At 37.9% G+C, this 18850-nt stretch overlaps 1 protein-coding gene across 13 annotated transcripts in view; it reads right to left on the bottom strand.

The window, feature by feature from the left end:
- Positions 1-18850, bottom strand: part of FAT3 (FAT atypical cadherin 3) — a 394190-nt gene that overhangs the window by 127864 nt on the left and 247476 nt on the right. For all 13 annotated transcript variants that reach the window (XR_012055102.1, XM_072927060.1, XM_072927018.1 and 10 more), the window contains one exon: positions 6580-6641. Coding sequence is in view for 12 of the 13 variants with exons in the window: in XM_072927060.1 (XP_072783161.1) it covers positions 6580-6641 (62 nt within the window). In the remaining variant the exon portion in view is untranslated. The remainder of the gene's footprint in view (positions 1-6579; positions 6642-18850) is intronic.

Genomic DNA, 18850 nt, shown 5'->3' with positions numbered 1-18850 from the left:
GAGACAGCAGTCTAGCTGAGGAGACCTCTTGTCACTGCAGACAGATGAATCACACCAGGACTTTCCCCTCATTTTGCTGTGTAAGACTTTCTGCTCAAATACACATGAGAAGCAGTGTGCAATGTCATATGTAAATCTGCCTCTGAAGGATAGTTTTAACCTCCAGTCACCTCCTGCCCTTGAAAAGTTCTTGGCTATTTCTGAAGAGAGCAGCAAAGAACAGAGGGTGCAGGAAGGAAACCTGCATCATGGGGTGAGGGAGCTCAGTTTGTGCCTCCTAAGCTCAGACCTCATGTGTCTACTAGATCTACCTCCACACAGGCCAGGTGGACTTCCCCTCTGCTGACAACCCCATGGAGAGGTAATATGAGGTAAATGTTTTTGATTTTCTTTAGAACTGTTTGTTTTCTTCCTTTTCTTTCCTCCCCACCCTCTTTTTCTTTTTTTTTTTTCTTCCTTTCCTTTTCTTTTTTCCCCTTAACTTTGAAGTTGACATTAAAGTTCAGTGTCATCATTTGAAGATGACATTGGTACATCTTCCATTGTCCTTTTAGAAAGCTGCCTCTATAAACAAACCATTCAACTAGAAATACTTTCAGGTGTCTCAAAAATAATGAAAATAGTTCTCTTATTTCCAGCAAGCACAACCAGTAATACTTTTCAAACTCAAGCTGGAAAGAAGAGGCTGTTTACCTATTTTTTAAACTTCCCTTGCATTTTATGATAAGCTTCAGTGTTAAAAAGGGAAAGGCATGTGCCTTTGGACCCATTTAAACCTCAGACAAAATGTTCAATCAGACACACTGCCTCATTTTTACACCATCACCAGCATGTCACTGAGAAAAAATGCAGGTTCCTCTGCCAAATGTGGGCAATGCTAAAGAACCATGAAACAAATGCTTACACAGACTTGTAATCCAGGATTTAAGCAATCATTGTGCTGTAGAGCACTATTCCGCTACATAAACCCAATGAACTTCAGCTTTTGTAATTCTTCTATAAAAATATACATGAGCATATTGCCACACAGCTGCCTATATTCTTCAGAAAATGTTTCAGTTTCTCACAAAAGACCACTGACTTCAGGCATCACCACTAGCAAAGGCTACAGCCCAAGTGAACAGGCTCAACAACAAAACAAAGTTAAATTTGTTAAGTTCTTGTGTGGGAGATGCTGCAGGAAAAGAGGAGGATGGTGGAGAACTCAGGCTGGTCCAATGCTGAGCCACCAGTGTGCTGTTTGTGGGAAGAACTGAGAGGTAGTGCTATTTTTAAATGCCACTTAGCGAGTTTTTAAACTCCTCCTGCCCTGCAAACTGTGGCCATAAACTTTCCGGCAGCAACTTCCCCAGTGATGTTCTGGACAAAATTCCAAGTGGAATAAAATTGTAATCCCTCTATCAACATTCCTGTCACATTTACAGCTTGCCATTAAATGAGTAGAAATTTGAATTCTTTTTAGAGGGCTCCAATTACAGCAGATTATCATGTTTCCCTCTAATTACTGCATATAAATATGTGCCATGTAATACAGTTTATTGTACCCTTAGTGTACCTACAGTAAATAGAAAGCAATGTGTTTCATTCAGCTCATGTATTTTGACACTCACATCAGATTTAGCAATTTGTCTTCATTACGACCCCTTGCACTGTTACTGCCATCCTTCTCAGTGCTGTGCTCGAGCTTCACAGCAGGAAGATTGATGAAGCTTGTGTATACTGATTTGTGACAAAAGCAGGGCACTTGAGAGGCACTGTTACCATTCTGATAGCACTAAGTGGGCTAAAAATTAGCTGCACAGAGCCAATACTCTGCTCCCACTTCTCCTCCTCTTCAATTAGGGTACATGACTTGGACCTTGAAAGGCTAAGGCTGCTGTAACACTATTTTTAAACCTATTGCCTTCAGTTGCTTTGTCACTTTGGAAAAGATTTAAAGTTCTGACCATGCTTATTAACAGCTATTTCTATTCTTTAGAGACACTTTGAATAGACGGGTTTTTATACCGTGACAAATGTTAAAAGATATTTTCTGAATGACTCTACAGTGGTAAATTTAAATAGCTATTTTAGCATTTTGGACAAACAGATACTATGGATATAATTTTCAAAACTGGCTAAATGTCTGAAGAGCCCACACCACATGTGCCCATGAAGGAGAGACTAAACAGCCTCAGCTGTTTAAAAGCACCACCTTATTATATACCATTATCAAGAGGATGGAGAGGTCATCTCTCACTACAGACAATTCATTCCTTCAATTTTGAAGTTTCAAAGACTCTTGCTAGAATTGCACACTGAAGCCTGTAACTCTTCTGGCTCATTCTTTTGCTAAACACAGGTCTTAACCCAGCAATTCCCAACAAGCTGAACTGCTCACTGGTGGGTGCATTTTGCAGAGGCTTTCTGTGTTGGAAGCGTGAGTAACAAAGTCTCTGCAACAGAGTGTTTAGAAACTGCTCAGGGTGAGAAAACATGCTCAGATCCATTTTCTGGGCTGAATGTGCAAGTAAGTGAACTGTAGCCTGGATTCAATAATCCTCTCCCATCAAGTTGCCCATGTACAGTGGAAAGCAGAGCAGGAACTATTCATGTTCTGGACATCTCAGAATCAGCTGACACCATATATGGGTGCAGATCCTGCATGAAATGATTTAATTTTTATGCTTATTATAGGACCTCCACCACTCTGCAGCTGTTTCAGTAACATCACATAGCAAAATCACTAGAGTTTGTTAAACTGTCAACCAGCATTAGGAGGCATCTTGTAAAAACTGGGGGCAGAAAAAAAATTACACACTACTTTTGTGAGGGTTTTCTTCCACAGCTCAACCTCCACTAACATTCTCCACTTCTAGCTTCTTTTTAGTAAATTACCATAATATAAGAAGAGAATGGGAAGTGTTAACAGAAATTATTAGAAGACAATACATGTCCTTAATAAGGAGGAAGTAAAAGAAGGAAAGAAGAGGATGATATATTCAATTATTGAAGGAGAATAAAGCCAAATCATCTGAAATTTGCACCTCACTTGGAAATACATAACTATTCTCATTCACTGGCAAAGCAAGCAGGTAGCTCTCAGGATTACTTTTCCTCCTTCAGACTGTTATTTAAATACTTCATCCTAACTACAAAATATTTGAGAAAGTCTGTGAAATAGAACAAATGCTTTTGTCTTGCTTCATGTGAGAAAGTAATGTAATCAAGCAGTCATTTTCCTCCCATTTCAGGCAGAACCAGTCCATTAATAAGAATTCACTAAAGCAAGAGACCATCCTGTATAAAATCCAGTGACATCCAATTTGAAAGTTTGCAGTAAAATTCTACCTGATAACAAGCACTGCATACAACTTGCAGCTTTGCAAGGCATTACAAATGTGTCAGAAAAAATGATTAAGCCTTCAACCTGGGAGCTTAAAAAAAAAAAAGCACTGACAATCAATGAAAAACCTGGGAGAAGCAGTTCTTTTTCTACCCCCTCATTCCAAAATGCCAAAATAAACAAAAAAATTATACCCAAAAATATCACTGAAGCAAACAGAAAATCCCAATGATTATAAAGGGGAGTAGATTTCTGACTTCTTCATACATCTTTTGGCTCAGGGTCTAGACATGTTTCTGCACTCACTTTGGAATATACTCTTGGTAAGTGTAAGTCGTGCAACATCAGCCTGAGGTACCATTAAAAAGCTCCATTTGGACACAGGTCCATACATCTAAAGAAGACAATTAAAGGAGAAATGAAGAAGAAATTCACATCTGACCTTGGTCTTAGTACTTACTTTGCAACAGAATTCTCATGCAACTTAGAAGGAAAGTCACTTAGATTCACTTTTCCTAAACATGGAAGCCTTAAAAAATACACATCCAGTCTTTGTTGATAATTCATGTTTCCTCTGGTACAATCAGGGACAGAAAACTCCAGAAGAAGAACTCTATGCCATCACAAGCAGTGGTCTGGAGACGAGCACTGGCGCTACACTCAACCCCAGTGACTAACATCTGCTATCTCGTATCACTTCATTTTCCTAACAGCTTTGGTGAAAGAGGTGGAAATACTGTTAATAACAAAATTTTCTAAGTAAAATACTGGCTGGTACTTACAGGGTATAGCATCTCTGTAAAAGACAGGCTTATTAAAAATAATTCAAAAGTTTTATCTAGGAAAGGTCTGTCAGTGGCTCACACAGACACTGGGCAAAGGGAAGCAAGGGTTGCTAGGTCCAATACTAATCAGAGCTTTTCAAAGGGAGCCAAGTTTGTTCTCCTTTTAACCAGGCAGACTCCTGGAAGAAGGGTATGAAATGAAGCCGGAAGAGAAACACTGTACTACTGGGAAACTACGGCTGTCTTGGCAATTAAGGCCTCCCCAGGGGGTTAATTACACAGAGACAGACAGGCATTTCAGAAAACATTTCTCAGTTTGCCACAAGAACAAGCACAGCTTGGCCGGCCTGGCTCTGGACCCCAGCCTATGTGCGGATGTGCTGCAGGAATGCGCCTCCCTGGAGGCAGCGATGGGCAATGTTTCAGCAGCAGCTAAAAGGATGTGGATGAGGATGTGGATGAGGATGTGCCTCCACCTGAACCCAATTCCCTTTCCCACTCACTGTTTCCAGGTGGGCTTTACTATGTGGTCATATCTGCACTTCTGCAGGACACCCTGCTCCTGTGTTCTCTTCTCCGTAGCCTGCCCTCCACATTCATAAGCCTTGGAGCACTGTACGACACAAATTTCTCTCTAGTGCATCTTCAGCCACCAAAATCTTGCAGATGGTTACTTTTTCAAGCAAGATACAATTCAGGGGAAAGAAAAGATTAACTTGTATTGATGACTAAAGCTAAATTCTTCTAAGTAATTTAATTGTTTTCTTTTTGCTATTAGTAGTAGCACTCCCCCATCTGTATGGGAATCCCTTGGAAAATGTGTATTTGGCATGTCTCACTGAGATCTCTAAGGCAAACAGAAAAATTACAGAATTACAGAATCACAGAATGATTGATGTTGTATATGACCTGTAGAGCTCATATAGTCCAACTCCTGCTAAACAAGTTCATCTACAGCTGGCTGTGCAGAATCACATCCAGGCAGGTTTTGAGCACCTCCAGAGAGAGAGATCCCACAACCTCTCTGCGCAACCTGTTCTAGTGCTCTGCCACCCTCACAGAAAATAAGTTTTTTTCCTCATATTCAGATGGAACCTCCTGTGTTTCATTTTGTGCTAACTTTTTGTCCACCAGAACTACCTGGTCCTTCTCTGCAGAGCAAAGGAGACTTACAAATTGAAGATTCTCATCAATAGACACATTTCAAAATCAATGCCCTTTCATTCCATTTGTGATCTTCTCTGACAGTATAAACTGGAAAGCTTGAAGTTATTAGAATACATGATTAATTTACTAACTTTACAACTTAAATCCTAAAGCGGTAAAAATACTTATATTTCCTTCCATTAATTTATGACATGGAATGTGTAAGAATAGACAGTGAATTATCAAGAAAAAACCCCAACCCAAACTAGTAGAGTAATAATCACCCTTTTCTCCTGTGTTCTGCACTTACCAAAATAATTTGGGATTTTTAGCAAGTAAAAAATCTAATGAATATGCTAATATATATTTTGCTGTCAGATAGTAATTGCACTGTGAACTGTTGTGTACAGATGTTTTTTAGCTTGTATGGATTTGAAGATCATTTCCTAGTAGAGGTGGTTGATTATGTGGGACAATATGGTTCCTTTTACTTGTACCAACAGGAATCAAGAATTCCTTACTTCACAAATAGACAAAAGGACAGTCAAAGAACTTTTATTTTTACTCAAAGGAAAAAGAAACCCACAGCATGGTGTACAGCAGAGTGAAAGAAAACACATGCAGGAAAAGCAGTAGCTTACAACTATATCACTCCATATCCAACACATATGAGCTCCTTATAAAGAGAAACATTCATCACAAGGACCAAGGGAATGGTTTAGATACTCTTTTTAGAAGCCAGTTTTTAACCTGAAAATTGTTATTAACAATCCCATTAAGCGAAAGCTTAAAAAGCAAAAAACAAAACTAAAAAAAAAAAAAACACCAAAAAAAAACCAACCACCAAAAAACCACACAAAAAAATTGATTCTGATAATGCAGTGAATTTGAAAAAGTTCAAAGTTTGCTTTCATCCAAATTATCAGGCTGCACATTAGATCCAAGATGCAAAATTTAAACCAGTTTAACCTGAGAGACTAAAAATTTTGTCAGGGTTGGGGTCATTCCATATATATTTTAAATTTTTTTTTTCTCTGGATATTCTAAATAATATTAAACAAAATTTAACAGCTACAATAAAAGACTTAAATGAAGTAGATTAGAGGTGGAAAACAAGTGTTCAATTTTTGTTCAATTTTATTCCTGTGCTTGTGACTTGCAAAATATTTTATTTCTTCTGTATAATCAGGCAATTCCCAGCTTTGTGTGAGTCAGTTATAAATGAAGAGAAAGTAGAATACCACTCTCCTGGAACAGCAAGAAGTGATTTTAAACTACAAAAATCAGCTAACCTCTTAACGTATATTTTTCACTTAAACTTACCTCTAGAAAATGTTCTGCTTGCTGTTCCCGATCCAATTTTCTTGATGTTGTGGTAATCAGACCTGTGAAAACAAGATGACATTTTTTTGTCAATAGCCATTTAAAAATATGTATCTTTATCAACCTGAATACAAATTAATTTTTAAACCTCACGAAGCGGAAAAAATCTATTTTAAGCTCTATCAGACACAGATCTCTTGACATCTGTCAAGCATTTTATTTCTCAGTCCAACCATTATCACTTTCTGACCAGCAATGAATCTTAAAAAAAAATGCTGTGAGAAAAATAACTGAGAAACAGTTAACTGTGTGTCTACAGTTAACATGCTACATTTATTACAGTGAATGAAAAAAACTCACTAAAGAATCTCTATTTGTCTTATGATTAAGAGTTTCAATGAATCATTTGCATATGACTGAACTTCTTCTGTAAAAAACCTCTTTAAAGATTTCAGAGTTCTCACACAATTAATAGGATAGGATGCTGATTACTTCCATGCCAAGAATACTTGACAAAGAAGGTTATTTCTGTAGTAACTACTTGTATACATAATGATTTCCACATGTAATAATTCTAATGCATTCAAGGTTCTGTACTATAATTTCATCAATTTGTTCCATGCTCAAATTGGGTCTTTAAAATAAAATACCTTTTTACATAAGGATGATCAAGATATCTTTTTTTAAGGCAATAATTAAGCTCTTGTAAGATTTATACCATGGAAACAAAAGGAAACACTTCCAAAGTTCCCTTAAGAAAACTGATGCATACCTTCTAGGAACATAGCTTAGTTTTTTCTTTTGTTCTTACCACAGATTTAAAGGGCAGATTTGGGTTTTCCCTCATACAAAACATTTATTTGGCTAGGAAAATGCATTATGTTCTTGTTTTTTAATAGAACAACTTTTCCTAGATATAAAGCTGATTTTGGAGACAACGTCAGTGGGCCAAGTTGTTCTCAAGAATTTGTCATCTTTAAGATTACCAAGGGAAACAAGAAAAGAAATTCTTCCTGGATTAACTAATCTACTTATTGAATTAATCAGACCAGCCAAGATTCTAAACACAAATCCATGATGACACTGAATTCTTAAAACACCCCACAGCAACAACTACATAGGACTTCCAGTCCCAGAAGGCTGCTACAGCTACAGCTCCTCATCACCTTCTCCTTGGAGGAATCCATTTACCTATTTTGGTGAGAAGGGGAGAAATATTACTTGAAGTAATGGGATTAAATGAACAAAGGCAAGTGCACTCTGCTTCCAGGATTTCAGACTTGTTACATGATACAGACCACAGAAGTGATGTCCAAGGGGAGGCCACAGAAATTAAGAGCAGATCATTACAATTACATGGAAGAAACTGGTACTGACAAAAAGCTGAAAAAACAAAGCTGGTATTGCCTGCATCAAGCAGTTTTAACTATTCAAAACTGTTACACCATATGGGAGACATCTATCTACTCACTGCATGAGTTTAAACAGAAATGACAGCACAGATGATAAACTGGTGTCATTCACACAAGATCCCCCCCCCCATGTCTAAAAAGAACTCAAAGATACAGGCAGGTAATCCCTAATTATGAAAGAAGTTAAGCCCCAATAAATTGATAAAGATTTCACATTTGAAATATCCCTATTCATCATATGTATGGCCACTATGGATATTTATTAAACACAACATAATCACATTACAGAATATGATTTTTATATTGTCTTCCACTTCCTTCATTGCTAATGTGCCATTGTGAACTCTACCTGTTTTCTTCTTAAAAAGAGATCTCTAGCTGTAAATAACAGGTCTCTGTCCTCATCATCTACTTCAGGCAGAGAAATTCACATTCCTTTTGAAGATCAAGAGCTAACATTTGAAACTGAATATCCTGAACTCTTAGAATTAATAGAATAGTACTTGTCTTTCAATAGTAAAACTAAAACTACTACTACTGCTGCTCCTCCTCACAAAACTACTGTTGCCATAAAGGAGGTTCCTTTGTTTAATGTAGAGCCTTTTTGACTGCAATAATTGTCAGAATGCCTTCAGACCTGAATTTTCTTCCAAAAGATATGTATAAACACATAGCAAGTCTCTACAACAGAACTGCCTGTATTTTAAATGTAGCAGATCTGAAAAGATTTATCACTCAGATTTAACAGCTGATCCTAAAGGGGGAAGTAGCACACCATCACCATCAGTTCTGCAGACCTGATTGTGAAGTATGTTGACTATGAACCATCACAACTGCTTGTTTTTGCTTTAAAGACAGCATACAATGCCCATTCTGGGCAGTTTCATCAGGCTATTAAATTAATGTGTAGAAATTACTGTTCCAGTGTATGTGCAGTTATGAGGCTTTTAGTTTCCTCTCCTGTTCTCTTTCCCACCTGAGACCCATGATGGACTCACTGCAGTATCCTGGCTGCTCACTGTCACATACATTCCTGATATCAGGGACAGAACACACTGTCCAACACTATTGCTCAAAATGTAACTACACATAAAATGAGGTCTCAGTTACTTGATATTAATATTTATTGAATTATTGTAATGTATTGGTATGCATATAAATCTGGTTCTTTTAGGTTACAAAACTCTATTTCAAGAAATTATGAAGAGTAATCATCAAACCTGAAAAAACAAACATGCCAGTTATGTCTAAGACTACCCACAGCTTTACCAGTCCAGTCTCAAAGAAATTAATTTCCTGGGTTTTATGAAAACCTTACTGTGTTCCTCCCTCCTGGGTTCACTACTCCATGCCACAGACATGTAATAATAGCAATATTTAGCAGGATGTAGAACTTTATTTTCCAGACACTGAGACAACTGAGAAAAACTTGACCTTGCACAAGACACCATATCCCAGCATTAGCTCTTATCTAACTGCATTAAATTGTCATACTCTGTTATGGTGTAAAGGCATTATCTAAAGAAAATAACTCTCAGAGAAAAATAAACCCCAGGAAATTATGTTAGGTGGTGCTCCTGCCTATGAGAAAGTCACAAAGGGACAGTGATAAAAAATGACTCTTCCTTTTTTTCCTATCTTCAATATGGGCTGTGGCCCTTATGGACACCATCATATGGACAACCCTCCAAAGCCAGCTGGGAAATACAGCACACATTTATAAAAAAATAGTCAAAACCACTAACAAGCTTCAGAAGTTGCTGCACACCTCTCAAGTAGTTTCTCTCAAATTTTCAGGGAAACATCATGGTCCTGCTAAGGTCAGGAGATACTTATAACTGTGATCTTTAAGAACATCCACAAAAGTGAAGAGGAAAATTGTATTCACTAGAGAAGTTATTTATAGTAACAACATCCACTTACAAAAAAGGTTATGTCATTTTCCTCACAGAATTTCATACTTAACTCACAAAATCAAAGTGTCAAATTCTGTGAGTTGTTTTGTGAAACTCCAAAACATTGTTTGATCAAAAATTTCAGCTTTGAGGTAACTTGCTATATAACACCTTGGAGGTCTAATACAACGTGCTTTTCTATGATACCTGCCACTTTTGCTGTTGGAGTATTTTTCTCATCTTAAAAAATGAATAATTATTGTTCTACTCCTGTTACAGAGTTTGGAAATGCTGGAAGGTGAACATACTCACTCTACACAACATGTCCCATAATATGGCAGAACACAGTCACAGGTCCCAGCTGACACTGACAGGGGAACATCCTATCAAAACCCCACTGGCTAAGACACTGTACAATGTCTCCCAAATCCCTACCCTGTAAAAGGAAATTCAGGATGTAGATGGAGAAGAAACAACAATGTTCTTCATCTCATCACTTTATAATGTGGATTGGGAAACCAGAGATGTAGGGTGGGTAAAAAAAGCAGACTTGCCCTATTTCTCAGATGCAGTCTTAGTGACACAGAAGAAAGAAAACGACCAACACAAAGAGATTGTGAAAATTTAGCCAATACATCAGCCTATACAATCTTCAGCCAATGGATCATCTTACGTACCACCAGTTACAAGGGCTCAGATGTGTGATTGAGACATTGAACAACACTTACGACTGATGCTTGGAATAATGCTTTTAGCACACTGAGATGTGCTAAAGAAGCCAAAAGTTCAGTGAAAGATCAAATCCCACCTGAGATACTTTGCACTTGCAATTAGCAAAGCCTGCAGTTGCTACACTGCATATGAAGAAATAAAACTAATCAGTGAACAGTACCTTGGTGATAGGTTTGATGTCATAGGAGTAAATGCCAGGCAGGTGTGTGGATGAATGCACCAGGAAGGTGTATGTCTGTATCACTGAACATGATACAACATCAGGAATAGTTACAAATTCAACAGTATGACTAATGCTTTATAATTTTTAAGGGTTTTTTTTTAGAATTTGATCAAATTGAAGGATTTAATCCATGCTCTACCTTCAGTTAGCTCTTGTTTCCTAGAAGAGTGCTCACAGAAATAAAACCTCTGTGTGCCTATGTGTACTGAAGTAGACAAGCAGTGCTATGTAAATACATTCATAAATACTGTATGTACAGTCAAATATTAGACTATGTACATGCACGCGTGTGACATTTTGCATTTACCCCATAAGTTGAATATTAAAAGTTATCCTAAAATGCACATATTTACAGAGGTATATTTAGCTCTAAGGTTTACTGATGTTCATTCTTTCCATATATATGCGTTACTTGAAGTATTTTTGTTGTAAACAAATGAATTCATTAATCCACATTTCTTCTATGGACTTAGCTGCAGAAGAAACATTCATAAAGGGCTGTTAAGTGCAAAGGTTATGGCAGAGGAAATCTTGAAGCACTGGAGAATTTGAACAGTATTACACAGAAGGAAGCCCTAATCTGGGTTTTCTTCTTCTGATGCTTATTCTCTACACATCCACAACAGCCCACAGCTGTAGGTGTGATAGTAACTAAACTGACCCTTGACTTAAAAAGAAATTTACATATTTTCAGTACTATGGCACTTAGGGACCAAAAATTAGTTTGCTACAGGCTATTTTCTGACACAGATTGAATTTCCCTAATATGGCTGTGAAGCCAAGGAGAGTTCAATAGCCTTCTCCTTATGAAATTAAATTATTTTCATTCAACCTGTGGATGGATAACCTTACCTGAGCTGTTTCCTGAAGTACTGCTTAAAAGATAACAGAATCCAGTATGGAGAGACAGCATATTTTACTGCTATCTCTGGGAGTGCTGCAAATTTTATCGTATAAGGAATTTTTTTTTTAAATGAAATTCTGAAGAACTCCTTTATTGAGTTTTCATTTTCAAACTTTGTTTAGGTGAAATATGAAAAAAGTGTAGGACAGGTAATAAGCAGGCTAGAGTAAAAGAAACTGAATAAATTTCTGTTTTAAGATGAAGGCTGAGCGTCTTCACTGAGATAGGAAGCTGAGAAAGAAAGCAACATCATCCCTTTCCCTGGCAAAATATTAATAGGATACATTTACTGCGTGTTTTACTGTCCATTAATTTTTTTTCTTGCTCTGCATATTCATAAAAACAATCTATTAAGAAAATAGAAGTGGGGGATGGATGGATTGGAAGTGTAATAGGGGACTTAAGGTTATTATGCAGACTTTAAACATAAGCTCAGAACATACTGCCTGGCTCCAAGTCATAGCAATACATGCTTTACACTTTTCCACTCACAGTGGAGTCAGGATCTTTGCCTGGGACTTCAGGCAGCACAGGGCCATCCATGCACGTCCCACGACACACACACACAGATGGTGAGGATGGATTAGCCGAGGTCTAATCTGCAAGATTTCTAGTCCCCAGGTGATGAGGGACAATTTCTTCTCATTCAGATACAGATTGTCATTTTCAAAGAGAAAAATTTTGAAATGGAAACAAGAATATAAAATTAGACACATTTCTCAACGGAGTTCTTGTGCCCTGTGAGATGCTCTGAGCATCCTGCAACACTGCTCTTATCCTATCACAGTCCAAAGTGGATGTGGTTCCCAGTCTGCCTTTCTCAAATACCATAAGGAACAAGTATACAGAAAGAAAACCACAAGAAGATATCAAAAGAAAAATTCTGTAGAGTTACCGTTGAAAGCTCTTCTTGGAAAAATAATGCCTTGGGATTGTTTGCTAGAAATACAGCCCTTTTAACCCAACCAGTTAAACAGACAAAAGCAATAAGTAAAACAAACACTGTTTTTCCAAAAATGTTCCATAAATTCAGTGAGTGGTTAGACACACTGCTCATTCACCAAAGCCCTAGGGCTGAATCGGCAGAAATTAATATGGGAGTTTATGGGTTTACTAGAAATCTACAATATTTATTAACATTACACACAAAGGTATGAAACAGCCTCTCCACACACTTATGAACCCAGAAGAGAGTATGCAGCTGCTGAGAAACACAGCCATCAGTTTTCAGCTGTCCCACTACTCTTTAAAAGTAAATTTAAGTCTTTAGATGGATAAAAAAGGAAAAGGGCAGGCACAATAAACAGCACCAGGATTTTCACCATATATTCAGGAACATAAAACTATTGCACATTCCTGACCATAGAAATGTCAAAATGAATAGCAATAACCAAGGTAATTCTATTATCCACAGGCAGCGAGAGGCATTGTAAACACTCTAACAGCACATTCATCTCCTGCAATAAATTAGGGATCGACAAAGCAAAATTGAATTTCAAAGATAAATGATAGGAAACTACGTACATTTTACTTGGAGATGTAAACAAACATATCATTTTGTATAATTACACATGTAAACCTCTAATTTAGAAAGACTGTATTCTGATATAAATGAATGATATTTCATTGAACAAGAAAGAGAACCCACCAGGCAAGCCTGTGCAATTATGTGGAGGACTGCTGCTTTATTATTTTTCCTGAGGTGACAATGAAAGTGGAACGACCTTTTTGAAACAAGCTAGGTATAAAAAATGATTGCTTTTTAAAAACAGTTACATTTTCTAATGCATGGTTATGTATTAAAAAAAAAAAAAAAAAAAAAAAAGCTCAAGCAAAACCTTTTCGTTCTTCTTTCATTGTCCCTTCTGTCTCTTGTTAAGAGTTCCGTCAGCTTATCGCTGAAAATATCAAAACTCTGAACAAAATGCACAGCAAACATTCACTTCAATGCTTCAATGAAGGTTTTGGAATATGCTTTCCTTTAAAGGCAGATTCTGGGGTTTTTTTTTTGTTCCTAGAATATGTTTAAAGCGACAATATGTTGTGCCAGTCTGTTCTGCCTGTAAAACAGGGGACTTAGAGGGACTCCCTTTCATTCTTTAAAACTCGGCCAGTGCAGTCCCAAGGAACTGCAGGCAAAGCCACTACTTTTCTAAATATTCTTCTCCACTTGTGGAGTGGCCAGGTTTTCTGTTCCATGTATTCCTCCTGGAAGGTTATTTGAACACATCACTGCTGAATAGCCTGGTTTCCAGACTGCATTTATGAATAATTTGCACCTTCATTTTGGTCAACTAAACAAGACAAGCTGTATTGGCTCTTTCTCACCTAATAAATTTTTTGTTACCTTTCCTGCATTACAATTCCAATCGTCATCCCTCCTAAGCTTGATGGATGGAGAATACTGTGCTTCATATAAAGTCCACATAACAACACCAAAGCAGCCTAACTACTGATTCCTGTGGATGCATCTAGCAGGGAGCAGCAGTTTCATATTAGTCTTCAAATACACTGTTTAGTTTACTTCACTAATGAATTTTTACTCTTCAAACTCCTAGAGATCCTTTCTTTGTTTGGTTTTTTTTGGGGGGGGGGGGGGCTGGATTTATTTTGGGGTTTTTTGTTGTTTTTTTCCATTCTTCCTCTTTTTTATTTTCCCCAAACCCTCTGGTGTGGATGATGCCTTCCAATCAATGACAGCAAACTCCCTCTTTTGAAGCCAGCATCACTGAAGAAACCACCAAATAAGATCATTTGTCTAGCCAATACTTGAGATAATCTGTTAATGTATGCCCTTCAGCATGCAAATTCCTTATTCAAGACTCATATAATTTTTATTTCCTCTTCAGCCAGGCCCGTACGCAATATCAATTCAACAATTAATCTCTGCGTCCTCGTGCCTCATAAATTCTGCAGTGCAACCGTATCAAATGCATTACTGAGGTCCACGTAGATGACATACAAAGTATTTCTTAGAACATCATTTATCCTATCCATGACATCAAGATAGGCTGATACGATTTACGTCTGGTAAACCCATGAGCACTTTTATCCTGTTTTCTATTTATTTTCACGTTTTTAATTATACTGTCCTTCAAAATACTTTTGAAAGCCTTGTGGTTAACAGAGGTCAGACTAATAGTTCTGTGACTGCAAGGCTTATTTCTTCACCCTGTCTTCCTGCTCTTGGCTGCTGACATATTATTTGTTATCTCCCAGCTGCATGGCTTAAATCTCAAATATTATAATACCCCTCAGTATTTACTTGCTGCAGGAGTTGTATTTAAGGTGCCAATTCTTTCAGATTTCTGGAGCAGAAATTATCATCATTATTCTTACTTGATATAAGAGTGATGGCAGCGAGTTGTGTTTGGCCAGGAAGAAGCCAAATCGAAACTCACTGCAGACAGCAGGATAAGGTCTGCAAAGGCTGCTGTATCAAACCACAGTCACCACCTGACTATGCTCACTTTGGACTGCAAATGGCTTCAGGCATCTCACAGTGATGCACTTCTTGAACTCAGGTAGGATGAAACTCAAAGTGCAACCCAAGGTGCCTGCCCTCTAAAATGATCCCTAAGGACCCATCCTTAAGATTGCAAGCACAGTCTGCAGTCCACAGCTGCAATATTTATGATAATACTCAACGTGCCCAAGCTGAACAGGCCACTGTAGCACAAGTGATGAGCAATTTCTCTGCACTGTCATTGTTGCCCGAGTCATCTCTTTGGGGCTGTGATGCTCTGGAACAACTGAGCAAATGCCCTTGAGGGACTGTCCCACAGGGGCTTAGCTCTTCTAAAATACTTCACAGATAAATTCATGCTTTGTAGGATAAGAAGGTTTTCAAGTTTAAATGCTTTATTTAGGCTCAAAGAAATAAGTAAGAATAGAAATAGCACTCATATCTTCTTTTGCTTTCTTCCCTTCAGAAGTGCAGTGCTACCTAAAAATCTAACTGCTAATATGATGCTTCAGCACAGATTTTAACAGCTCCCTGCATCACTTCCATTTTCAGGGAGAAATTACAGAATTCTATTTGGGTTATAATTAACATATCATTATTAGAGGCAAGAATAGTGTAAATATATCTAACTGGTGGCTAGCTTAGTAACCAACACACATCATCATTAAACAATTTTCTTTAAATTTTTCGTGCACAAAGGCCTCATAATTCTGCAAAAGCAACAACTAAGTCTAACTAGACTCTGAATATAGTTTATGCTAATTAACTTCACTGTTTGCAGGAATGAAGACATATAATATCTGCACCAAGGGTGGTGGTGGTGGTGTCACTTTCAGTGGAAAGGGGCTATGCAAATCTTCAGAACCTTGGACCTGGATACATCAAGACTTCTTGTTCAACCTCTTTTTCTGGCATATTATAACAAAAGGAGGAAAGAGAATAGTAAAAAGTCTCCAATGAATGCTTTTGTATAAAATATGCATAGGTCACAGCATGATGAAGTCCTGGTATTTTCCCTTCTCATTTGTGGAGGAGGTGCGGAGAGAGTGCGCAGGGCACAGCTGTCAGTTCCACCCCCCTCCCCCCAATTTACACACCCCCATTACCTTTTATAGAGAAGTGATTTTGTATTTTTCCCTCAACCAAGCAGTGTTCTCACCAACAGAAAAACAACACCAGCTTCTTCCCAAAATGCGTTTAAAAAAAAATAGGTGCCAATCCCTCATGACCATCAATTGTCTCCAGCTCAGTAAAGCACAATGGTGAGAGTGGTGCCATGCACTACCTGCAGATTCCCCAGGTCAAGTCAATCTCATCTTCATCTCTAATAAGAAATTGATTAATTGACGAGGTGATCTTGCTGATTTGGAGGCAGAACATAGAGCTGTGGAAAGAAGTCTCACAGAAAAGATATATGGCCCTCTTTCATGACATGCAACTTGCATTCAGCACTGTCAAGATCTGCTGCCTTTCCCAAGGTGGTCTCCTGCCTGAGAAAGCATACTAAGACACCTCTGTGGAATTTCCAGCTCACCCTCTGTCTTGGTCTGTAACCTTACATGGGACATTTTATGTCTCCATGCTTCAGCTTTCCCTCCCATAAAACTGGCATAACAGGTATGTTTCTTTCTAAAGTGCCTTGTGACCTAAAAAATAAAAAAAAAAAATTACTTTTTGTAAGATATTATTAACTAACAATATAATAAAGATCAGAGATGACAGCACTAAGCATTTTCTATTTTTTTTCCCTTTTTTGGTTCTCTGAGCACAGATTTTTAAATTGTTATCAAAAGGTAAAATACAGTGTTAGGTGTGACCCCCACTTCGGTGGCTCAGCACAGAAGAAATAGTAAAAATGCAGAGCAAAACCAGAACAGGGACAGTAGCTGCTTTTCTCTGTGAAGCTGGCCCAGTTCCCCAGCCTTGTGAAACAGCTCAGACCTTTGAGTAAATCTAATTCTTTTTAGATACCTCCCTCTTGCACAGGTGCCTTTTAGAAATATGATGAATATGGCTGAAACTGGAATGGAAACATGTATGTGTGAAAGCACTCAAAGAAACAACAGTCAGGTTTAAAGGAATGGTCTATACTGCTAAGCAAGGAGACGTCTGGAGAATGTGATGATTACATCTGGGCACATTGCAAAGGTCCCAGTATTGACCTGTCAGCAGGAGATCTGTGGTTTGGTAACAGAAGGAGGGCAACAAGGTTCCAGCACATCACCGATACTATCATGCTAAGAAAAGGAGAGATGATGGCCTTAAATTGATCTAGGATGAGACAAAGACAGTCATCAATGAGTTACAGAGGCAGAAATAAGCCAAACTGCAATGCAAAGTTCAGTTAACTCCTAAATGTTTTGGAAGACCGGTTTAAAACAAGACTTGCTTGATCAGTTCCCTGTAAGTCAACAACCCAAGATACACAGTGAGGACTTCAATTGCCCACAAGAGTCATGCTCACCAGAGCATGTTGATATGTATGCCTTGGTGTGAGGAGCATGAGAATGTAAGAAAAACCAAGTTCCAGATCAAGTTAAATGAAATAAAATGGCCTTCTCCCTTCACAAGGTCTCACACTGAGTTTGTTACAATTAATTCTGACACACTTATTTCAGCTAGTTTTAATCTAGGCAACTTCTCACTGAAATGGATGCCATGTTTAACTACCCTGCTGACCACAAGCTGAGGAGAACCATGGGGATAATACACACACCCATTGTGAAACCTATTCTGTGGTAACCTATCATGACTCAAAAGCTGGTTGTTATTGCACTACTGGATACAAAGGCTCCAAGGCAGAGTGGGATGCTTGGCGTGCTCATTTGCATCTCATTACCCAGCATGCTCTTCCTCCTCAGTGCTATTTTCATAGTGGCATTGTTGTCCGAGCCCTGGGAACAAGTGAAAAGATTTGGTGACTTTGGATGCATGCAGTTCTTTTCTACTTGCTTTGCTCTCCCTTTATAATGAAAGGCTTTGCAAAGTGGTGAAAATGAATCAATTTTCCATTTTTAAGGCTGTATGGGCGTGGGTTTGTTTTTTGTTTTCCTTTTCTTTTCTTTTTTTTTTTTTTTTTTTAATTTTGGTGTTTTTTTCCAGTAGTTTAAGCTATCAGGAGCAAATCTTGAATAACAAATAAGATTACAGAAATGTGAGCTTAATGTTCCTCTCTACAAGGCACTCAACCATGAAGGTTTTGATCGAAGAGTAAGAAATGAGATTTAACTTCCTTCTGATTTAAGTTTCATTTGTACAAAGAACCTGTTTCAGCAAAATGTGATTGCAAGCTCATTATTCAGTGAAGGGCAAATATCTTCAATTGCAATCTAGTAAGATCAGCAGCTTTTTCTGTGTTACAAGCCTCAGTGAAGAGAACTGAACATACTGGCTTCTGTCATTGTCTACATCTGAGACTGTGATGATTTCACCCTGTCCAATTCATTTCAAAAGCTGTAGCTTCCAATTAAATGTATAAGTTGTCAGCCAGAGTAAGTGTCTATCATTTGAGCCAGATCAGTTTTGGTTTCTGGCAGTTTAACTGCATCAAAGGGTTGATTTACAGATCAGTTACATTTTTTAAATTCAGTACTGAAGGGAATAAAACTGCCTCAAACATGGGACTCAAAACAACACTGA

This window comes from Taeniopygia guttata, chromosome 1 (assembly GCF_048771995.1).
Source record: "Taeniopygia guttata chromosome 1, bTaeGut7.mat, whole genome shotgun sequence".
In the NCBI taxonomy this organism is placed as follows: domain Eukaryota; kingdom Metazoa; phylum Chordata; class Aves; order Passeriformes; family Estrildidae; genus Taeniopygia; species Taeniopygia guttata.
Note: the sequence above shows the minus strand (reverse complement) of the source record. Positions and strands in the feature narration are given on the sequence as shown.